The sequence below is a fragment of the Plecotus auritus genome (genome assembly GCF_963455305.1).
Source record: "Plecotus auritus genome assembly, chromosome: 2".
NCBI classification, from domain to species: Eukaryota; Metazoa; Chordata; class Mammalia; order Chiroptera; family Vespertilionidae; genus Plecotus; species Plecotus auritus.
The window spans coordinates 184,058,231-184,067,605 of NC_137771.1; the positions used below are offsets into that span (position 1 = coordinate 184,058,231).

The 9,375-nt window shown below is 48.7% G+C and overlaps 1 protein-coding gene across 1 annotated transcript; it reads left to right on the forward strand.

Moving 5' to 3' along the window:
- Positions 1-973: 973 nt before the first annotated feature.
- TMEM41A (transmembrane protein 41A) lies at positions 974-9,070 on the forward strand. The gene is made up of 5 exons (XM_080655360.1): positions 974-1,182; positions 2,690-2,843; positions 5,031-5,192; positions 5,583-5,721; positions 7,353-9,070. The coding sequence occupies exons 1-5, from the start codon at positions 1,064-1,066 to the stop codon at positions 7,571-7,573; spliced, it is 795 nt and encodes a 264-aa protein (XP_080511486.1). The 5' UTR covers positions 974-1,063; the 3' UTR covers positions 7,574-9,070.
- The last annotated feature ends 305 nt before the right edge of the window (positions 9,071-9,375 follow it).

Below are 9,375 nucleotides of genomic sequence, written 5' to 3' on the forward strand. Positions count from 1 at the left end.
TGGCCCTGCTCCATTTAATCAGTCATGTGCCCTACCAACTCAACTCTTCCCAGTCTGTTCATCTTCTTCCTTCCTTCATCTCCACTGCTGTGGTCCTGTCTCAGGCCTGCATCCTTTATCATCAGGATGGCTGCAACTATCAACTCAATGTATATTCGAATCCTAACACAGGAACGGAATCATTCTCTTGCTGAGCCACTTCTGCTGGTGTCTCACCATGTACAATATTAAAAAAACCCTACAATTTCCTAGCCTGCCTGCCTTTCAATGCTTTCCAGTTTGTCCCTAACTTCTCCCTCATTTTTCATACACCTTACTGGTAGACTTCACTGAACCCGGATTCTGGTGCCTTCCTTGTGCCCCCACCTCTCTCTCTCCCTTCTTTGTCTGATGTGGAAATCTTGCTCAACTTTTAAGGTAAATTGAAGCCCCACCTCCTCATCCACGCAGCATAGGGCCACTAGTTTAGGACCCACGTTAACTTGAATTCTAATCCTGACTTTTTTTGGGGGGGATGTCAATCCTCCTGAGATTCAGTTTTCGTCTGTTAAATAAAGACAAAAATACCAACCTTGTTGTGAGGATTACAGTAGGCGTCAATAAAAGGTAATTCTGATCATTTCCGTGGTCGCTGTGACCTTCTCACCGGAGCCCCTGCTTCTACCTGGCTGCATTAGCTTGTGTTACTGCTGTTTGTGGACAAGGCTGTCTTGACCACTAGACTGCAAGCTCGCTGTGGGCAAGGCTTGTGATTTGCCTCTGGATCCCCCAGCCCTGGCAGAGAGCCTACAAATAAGCGGAGAAAGAGACAGAGATAAAAGTGTGAAGAGACGAAAGAGGGGCAGACAAGCGGAGAGGGGCTGGAAGCTTAGGCTTCCGCTGGAATCTCGGCCCAGCGCCAGGGGCGGGGTCTGGGCCGGGGCGGGACCTGGGGGTGGGGCTTGGCGCGGCCCCGCCTCGGTCCGTCAGCGAACGCGGTCCCCGGGCTCGGGCTGCGCGCGGCGCGGGGCAGGCGCTGCCTCCAGGCTCTTCGCAGCGGGCAGGTCCGGGTGCGGGCGCCGAGATGCGCCCCCTGCTCCGCCTGCTCCTGGTCTTCGTCGGCTGCACCTTCGCCTTGTACTTGCTGTCGACACAACTGCCCCGCGCACCGACACGGGGCTCCGCCGAGGACGCTGAAGGCAGGTGCGTGGCGGGGACCGGGGTTCGGGTCAGAGGAAGGGAGACAGTTTCGGGGATGGGGGTCTGGGAATCTGAGATTCCCGTTCTCGGATCGGGGGCGACGGGGCCGGGACTTGGGGTTGCAGCACAGGCGATAGGGGTCTGGTCTCGGGCAGGCCGGCGGCTGGGACCTGCGCGCTGCGGGCCGCGCGGTGTGCGGTCTGAGCCGCGCCGGTGCCCTCGGCTGGTGACTTGCGGAGGGAAACGCGGCGCTTTCCCCGGCGGAGCCCGCCGCGTCTCTGTTCACGCCGTGGCCTCGCCTGCCGGTTCGCGTTCCCACCGCCTTCCCAGGCTCAGCCCTCACCCCTATGTTCACCCCTGTTTGCACCCGCAGCCCCTTTTCACGACTGCTCTCAGCCTCCCACCTCACTTAGGTCTACCCTGGGGACTTGAAGGCATTTGGCCTTCAGCTGAAACGTAGCGTGGACTTTTAAGTTATTCAGGAATTAAGGATCGGGTCCTCCCCTCTTCCTGACTGTCTCCACCTTTCCTCTTCTCATTGCCGCCTGGACGAGGCAGGAGGCGGTGTCATACCGGCCAGGCTGGTTTGCCGCGAGAGCTGCTGTTTGTAAATTTCATGGGCAGATGCCTGGCACAGCCTTGCGTGCAGGATGTTACTGATATTTGAATATTAGGACAGTTGTTTTCAGTTATTGCACTTTTTTGCTCTAGCTGAGAGGACTTTGCTGTGAGTGTCAGATGTGCTAAGAGAAACATTTTGATGAGGACGAGGAGGGTTTGCTAATAATTGATCAGTGATGGATTCAAGGGTTGTTCCGGTGGCAGCGGCAAAGTAGCCTTTACACTGTAACCCTTGTACAGGACTTAGAGTGCACCCAGGACCAGATAAAGATCAGGGTGAAAAGGCTCTTTGAAAGGATTGGTTTCAAGGCTGACATATTATCAAGAAGGTTATGTTTATGGTGCAGGACAAATAGACTTTCCCAGAGAATCTTTAGTTGGCGTGTTTCTGTCTGATAAAACAGTCCTTTTAACTAGTAACGCAGGAGCAGTGGGAAGATTGACTTGTCCTTGGCCTGAAGTTTGTGGGGGAGGAGGTGCTCCTTGAAAGGAAGGCAATTTAGGACATTTAGTCTTTGCTTGGAAATTAATCCATTTGCTTCTTAAGAATAGACTGTAAAACCTGAGAGGTGAAAGGGAACTTAGTGATGATCCAACACTGAGCCTCATTTTTCAGATAAGGAAACGGAGGCCCAGGGACCAGCCCACGATCACACAGCTGGACAGGAGCAGGGTTCAGGTGCTAACCCATCTCTCTTGCTTCCACACCAGGGCTCTTCTGTCTGCTCTGCTGTGTTGTATCAGGCCACCCACCATCGGGGCTCCCAGCAGGTGTACATTCCCAGCAAACCAGAAGAGGAGCACATTTATAAGACGACACCATGAGTAACTTTCATAGGTATTCGGCTGATCTGGACTCACGTTTCCATGTGCTTTTCCAAACCCCCAGGTCCCTGTGGTTCCCCTCTGACTTGGCTGAGTTGCGGGAGCTCTCTGAGGTCCTTCGAGACTACCGGAGGGAGCATCAGGCCTACGTGTTCCTGCTCTTCTGCAGTGCCTACCTCTACAAACAGTGCTTTGCCATCCCCGGCTCCAGCTTCCTGGTCAGTGCCCTGTCCTCCTGTGCCTGTCAGGAAGCCTCCTTCTGTCTTTGTAGGGGGGTCCTTGGGCTGCAAATCACACAGGGCAGAGGACAGACTGCTGTGACTACCCTGCTTGGACAGCTTCTCCTGTGGCAGGCACCGTCCTAGTTGTTTTACCTGTATGACCTTATTTAATGCTCCCAACAGCCTTATAATGTGGGGGGAAGCTAAGTTACTGGCCAAGGGGACAAGGCGAGGAGGGGGAAGGGCTGGGATCTGCACCTGCTTCCGCTCAGCTGCAGAGCCTAGCTTTCCTCTCAGGTTTGCTGCTTTTGTTTCGAAGGCATCGAGAGCCATGGAGCACTGTCCTTTCGAGACATACAGATGTACCCTGGGCTGGGTCAACTCTTCCTCCTCACAGCTCCCATGATGTTCTGCATTTTGGCACTGCTTTTGACTTTTCAAAAAACAATCTGTTTTTGGGGGGCCCAAGTCCTTCTGATCGAGGCCACTTCCCCCCAAATCATTTTTTTGTCTGTGAGTTCCTGAGTTCCTTGAGGATAGGACTTGTTTCTTATTCTCAGCACTTGTATTCCTTTGCCTGACACGGGGAGGTGTCTTCATAAGTGTTTGATGAACAAATGCAAATTGTTTGTGGTGATGTTAGGCTATGGAGGATCGGGAAGTTTCTCTGATGTGGAGAGAATAAGTCATTCTGATTTTCCAGGTGGCCCCTCTGGAGCCTCCCAGCAGCATTTTAAACTGGATATATATATATATATATATATATATATATATATATATATGCATAGGGTGGGTTTGAATCCCAGCTATGCAACCTTGGACAAGCCATTTAACCTCCCCTGCCCTATTTCCTTGTCTATAAAACAGGGATACTCCCATGTAACCCCCAGGGTTGTTGCGTGGGAAGAGTAGGTGCAGAGTGGCTGGCGTGGTGGTGGACCTGGCACACAGTGGCACTCAAGCACTTGTTGAAGGATTGAGTGATAGAGCAGGATAACCTTCTTCTCTCTCTCCTGCCCGAGCCTCTTTTCGCTACTACAGGCTTACGCTGGGTCTGCTTAAGCAGTTTCTTTGTTGGAAACTGGAAGAAAAGCAAATGTGTCCATGCCAAGAGAGACGGAGGAGGTGTGTGGAGTTTGAGGTCAGGGGCTGACTCCTTGGGTACCTGCCTTCCCACTTGAGCTGATCCCTCATTAGGGCAAAAAGCCAGCTGCCACCTGGATCTTGTCTGTGCCTAGTGTGATCTTTGGCACGGTACTTAATCTCTCACCCATAGAATGGGGTAAGGATAGTATATGACACAGGGTCATAGTGAGGGTTAAATAAGACATGTAGTCAAGCACTTAACACATGTAGGTGCTCAGTAGAACCTCACCTCCTCACTTCCACATTCCCCTTTTACTTTTTTTTTTTTAAGTATTTTTATTGATTTCAGAAAGGAAGGAAGAGGGAGAGAGAGAGAAACATCAATGATGAGAGAATTGTCAATCGGCTGCCTCTTGCATGCCCCCTACTGGAGATCGAGCAGGGCATGTGCCCTGATCGGGAATCGAACGCTGACCTCCTGGTTCATAGGTCGACGCTCAATCACTGAGCCATGCCAGCCAGCCCCCTTTAATTCTCTGTCTTGTATCCCACATTTGGCAGGATGATGTTAACCAGACAAATTACATTTAGGAAGTATCAGCTCACTTTTTCATTTTTGTTAATCTAAGACTTTTTTGAGTGTCACCTAGATCTCTGATCAACGTGAATCGCACTCCCTCCCGCCAAGTATTAGCATACCACATAGAAACAAGACATTTTATATAGCTTGTGTGGTCTTACTGAGGAAAAATCCATTATTTGTGTTTATATAAAGGGGTAAAAATAACTTATGAGTTTCAGTTCTGCCTTCTCGGAGCACCCGTGTTTGCAGGATGTACACGGCAGGCTAGGTGCTGTATACTCCTGTTTTGTCATTTAATTCTCTCCTGCCCTCTGAGGTTTTAGTCCTCACCCCTGGTTTAAAGGTGAAGAGAACAAAGCCAGGGTTGTAGTTCTCAGCTCTTCCATCACTTTTCATTCACTTCTTTAAAATGGGAGTTGGGTTTTGGCCAGAAGGGTGGAGGGAACTCATGACTCGACCTCCAAGACTGGTAGCTGCCAAATGTGCTTGTGGCTGAGGATTTGTTTTCTTTGCAGAACGTGTTAGCCGGTGCTTTGTTTGGGCCATGGCTGGGGCTTCTGCTGTGCTGTGTGTTGACTTCGGTGGGTGCCACATGCTGCTACCTGCTTTCCAGTATGTTTGGCAAACAACTGGTGGTCTCCTACTTTCCTGATAAAGTGGCCCTGCTGCAGAGGAAGGTAAGGGGCAGGGGTACATCTGAGTGCTGGGCTCCCATAGTCACCTCAGGGACCTGAGGGTGGGGGTGAGGGGCAGGGATTTCCCACCGTGTTCCTCCGCCTGCGTCTGGGAGTCCTAGGGGTTCTTTTGATGTCTCTAAGAGGCACAGACCTGGGATCAAATCCCAGCTCCATCATTAGCAGCTCTGGGACTTGAGACAAGTTCCTGACTTCTCTGAGCCTCAGGTACCTCTCTTTTAAAAACAAGGAAAACAGTCTCTACCCTGGGGGGTTGTTGGGAGGTTTGGGGACAGAATATATAAAGTATCTAGAACAGTGCCTGGCACCAACAGATTTTCAATACCCGGAGATGCTTTCTGCTTCCTAATGCCTTGTCTTCTTTGGCTACAGGTGGAGGAGAACAGAAACAGCTTGTTTTTTTTCTTACTGTTTTTGAGACTTTTCCCCATGACACCAAACTGGTTCTTGAACCTCTCGGCCCCGATTCTGAACATCCCCATTGGGCAGTTCTTCTTCTCTGTGCTTATCGGTAAGAAGCTGATGGAGTAAGTGAAGGCTTCAGAGTTGTCTGGCTGGGGCACTGCCCTGCGTTATCAGTCACATGGCCACGTGCCTGCATCTGAGGCCCATGAAGAGCATCTTCAGGTGTTAGCTAAAATCCTGATTTTAAATCTTCTCAGGCTTGAACAAGAAACCTCAGAAAAACACTTTCAGAAAAAATTGGACTGTTCATCCTACAGCTGTATTTAGTGCCTGTGGTGTGCCAAGCACTGTGCAAGACATTGGGTTAGAGGATAATCTATAAAGCACATGACTTGGCCCATGCTAGGTGCTCAGTAACTGCTAGCAGGAAAAGCAGGGTTGGAGGGAAGGTATGTAGGCAGAAAAAAGGAACAAGAGCAGAGGACTTCCTGTCTGGCTTTTGCCCGTTTAATTAAGATATGCCTTAGGAAGAGCAGGTACCACTGGAGTTCCTTCCTGCCTCCTGACGGTTGTGTGACCTTCAGCAGGCTGCTTCGCCTCTGTGGGCCCCTTGACCAGATGAGGGGTGAGAGCAGTGTTTCTCAATGTATAGGCCGTGGACCACCTTTATCAGAATGCTAAAGTGCTAACATCCTATTAAGTCAGTGACTTATTTTCTCCTGGAAATAAACCATTTTCTTTAATCCTCGCTTAAATCTTCTTTAGAGCGTGGATGGAAAGAACACTCAGGGCTTCTAGGTCAAACAAAACAAATCTGTGGTTGAGCAGCTGCTATTAATAGGGGATTCTTGAAAGAAATTGAGATCTTAACGTGAAGCAAAATCAACCACAGTTAATTCTGGTCATATCAGCTTTCAGACAAAGTGCCTCAGTGCCTCCGTTAGCAGCCTGTAATTACCTAGGTGGCACAAAACTCAGAAAGACTCTGGAGACCAGAGCTCCAGTCTCCCCTCTGACACGCTGTGCAACCTTGAGTGGTCTATGATCTTGAGGTCTATGATCATCTGTGGAAGAGGGGTGGACCATCAGGGGGTCCCAAGCCAATCAGAGTGGAGAGGCTTTTAAAATGCAGGTTCCTGATGCTCTCTTAGACCGAGGTAACCAGAATCTCTGGGGTGGAGCCCTAGTTATGTTTTTGTTCACTTCACCAGGTGATTGTTATATCACCAGCCTGTCTAGCTGCCACTCAGACTTTTGGGGTCCAATGAACTTGATGACCTCTTAGAAACAGTGCAGACCATGAACAGAGCATGATGGTCTTTATGTTATGTATACTGTGGGTCTCATAATGCTGGTGCTTCTCCTTACTTAGCTCTTGGCTGCTCAGGACCAAATTTGGGGCCTACCTCTAGCTAGTGGGTGATCCTTATGCATTTTTGTCCTAACTCTACTCCCTTATTTTATTCTTCACTCATTTTTGTTTTTCCTCTTAACATCTTTTTAATCTTATTGTAGTGTATGTATCTTTGTAAACCATCTCAAGTCCTTTTGTTAAATAAGGCAGGTGTATGTGGGAAGTGAAGAAAGGAGGGAGAAAGTGGGAAAGAAGAAGGGAAAGAGGTAATATGTTTAGGAGTTAAGAGCTGTGAATTTGTGGTGACATTTCTGAACGCTTAATGTTCTTCCGTTTCCTGCGCCCTCCCTCCCCAGTAACAGGCCCTTTCCCTTTTCTTCCAGGTTTGATCCCCTACAACTTCATCTGTGTGCAGACAGGCTCCATCCTGTCAACCCTTACCTCTCTGGATGCTCTTTTCTCCTGGGAAACTGTCTTTAAGCTGTTGGCCATCGCTCTGGTGGCCTTAGTTCCTGGAACCCTCATAAAAAAGTTCAGTCAGAAAGACCTGCATTTGAATGAAACAAGCAATGCCAATCATCTAAACATCAGAAAGGCCATGTGATCTGGATTGTTTTGGTTATGTGTCCCTGGACTCGACTGCTTCTGTGTGTCATGGGTGTGGTCCTCTACAGCCCCTCCTTGTTTTTTTAATTACCCTCAACGGTGGTTTGGATAGTATTCATCTGTGTGCAGTGTCTCGTCATGAAGGACACTGTGCTGTAGAAGGTGAATTACATCAGGTTCTCAAACCAGCCCTGGTTCAGTAGGACACTCTGTGTACTGGACAGCCGCTCAGAAAACCCTGTTTCTATTTTATTGAATAACAAGGAGCTCAGGATAGTCTCTTGTATTTATTTGCCTCTTGCCAAGCCCGGAGCTGCCTTGGGAGAGGATGCCGACTGTCCTTGTGTGGAGTGCCTCTTTTGCAAAGTGATAGGCTGTAGTGACAGGTGTTTCTTTTGTTCTTTTTTGCGACCTACCTCTTCCATAAACCAAGGGAAAGAAGTTGCTTAGAACGTCTGTGTACAGTTCAAGTGCACAGTGATTTCTGCGATGCTCTTTGTGTTCGGACACCCCGAGGTTACCATATATGTCAGGTTCCCTCTTGGTTGCGTGGCCTGACAATTAAGCTGATTGCAGACAGACTATTAAATATGAATTGAGCACACTCTGTATGCCGTGGATACACTCTGGAGAAACTCTCATCCTTCTGGAAGTGCAGGGCCCTTGACTCACCTGAACCAAATGACCATCAGTACATTTTCTAATCTGCTTTCTGTGTGTGAATCCCTTCTCCGTCCTGCTAGGAGAATGGACACGCAGTACCCCCAGATATTGCCCTCTGAATGTTTTTCAAATTGTCATTTGCCAAGAATAACTGAGGAATTATGATATTTTATCTTTTAATTCTAAGAGGAAAACTTGGTTTGGGGTTTCTTTCTTGTGTTGTGTTTCGATTATCTGTAGCTGTTGTTGCTTCCGAGAGCAGCAGTATTGAATTGGCACAGACCTGATTTCATACTTCGAAGGACAGAAGGACCTTGGCTCCTAAACTGACCAACTCTGGGGTCCTGTACCCGACAAGGAGTAACTCGTCATTTCTCACCAGAACTGTTCCGCTTGTGCATGATCTGCTGGGTTTTTTATTTGGGTTGGCCAAGAATCTTGCCAAGGCTTTAATCTAGGCCACCTGTTCTACATGAATTCTTGGGAATGACTTCCCAAGCATTGTTTTTTGGACTCGTATGATAAAAAACAAAATACACAAAACAAAAACAGAAGAACTTAATTTTTAAAGATGTGTTGCTTTAAAAGAAGCTTGATAACAAGGGTGGGGATGAAGAGGAGGCCAGCTGGACTTGGAAACCTGTGGCTCTTTGCTCCTGGAGTCGGGGGAGGGAGGGAGGAACAGGAAGCTGTCCCACTTTGTCCTTTACCAGGACCCTCAGGTTGGTCTCTCTCCCTCATCCCCCATGATCTTGCAACAATGTGCCTTATCGGCTGTGCGTTTACAGGCAAAGCAAGCTCCCAAATAAAGGATATAAATGTTCTGTGTGGTATGTGTTTGTACATGTTGCTACCTTTCAGTTCCCCTTGCCAGTGGGCGTCAGGATTGGCTCGGAATCAGACAGTGTTCCAGCTTTCCACTCTCGGGCCTTTAACCAATATTTTTTTTTAGAAGCCACATTCTCATTTTCACCTTTCTCCTCTCTCTGCTCACTTGATAGTGAGGTAACTAGTAACACTAACTATAAGGTGGGCAGCAGGCAAACCAGAGGGATGAAGCAGAGCGCCTGTCTTGGCTATGACAGAATAACCAAGAAGAGACTATAACGAAACAAAACAACGGTGCTCTCTTCCTTC

Excerpts from the sequence above, each read along its gene's own strand:
- TMEM41A (XM_080655360.1), top strand. The coding sequence starts at position 1,064 with ATGCGCCCCCTGCTCCGCCTGCTCCTGGTCTTCGTCGGCTGCACCTTC. Across the intron at positions 1,183-2,689 it reads GCCGAGGACGCTGAAGGCAG|GTCCCTGTGGTTCCCCTCTG; the intron begins GTGCGTGGCGGG and ends CCAAACCCCCAG. Across the intron at positions 2,844-5,030 it reads TCCCCGGCTCCAGCTTCCTG|AACGTGTTAGCCGGTGCTTT; the intron begins GTCAGTGCCCTG and ends TTTTCTTTGCAG.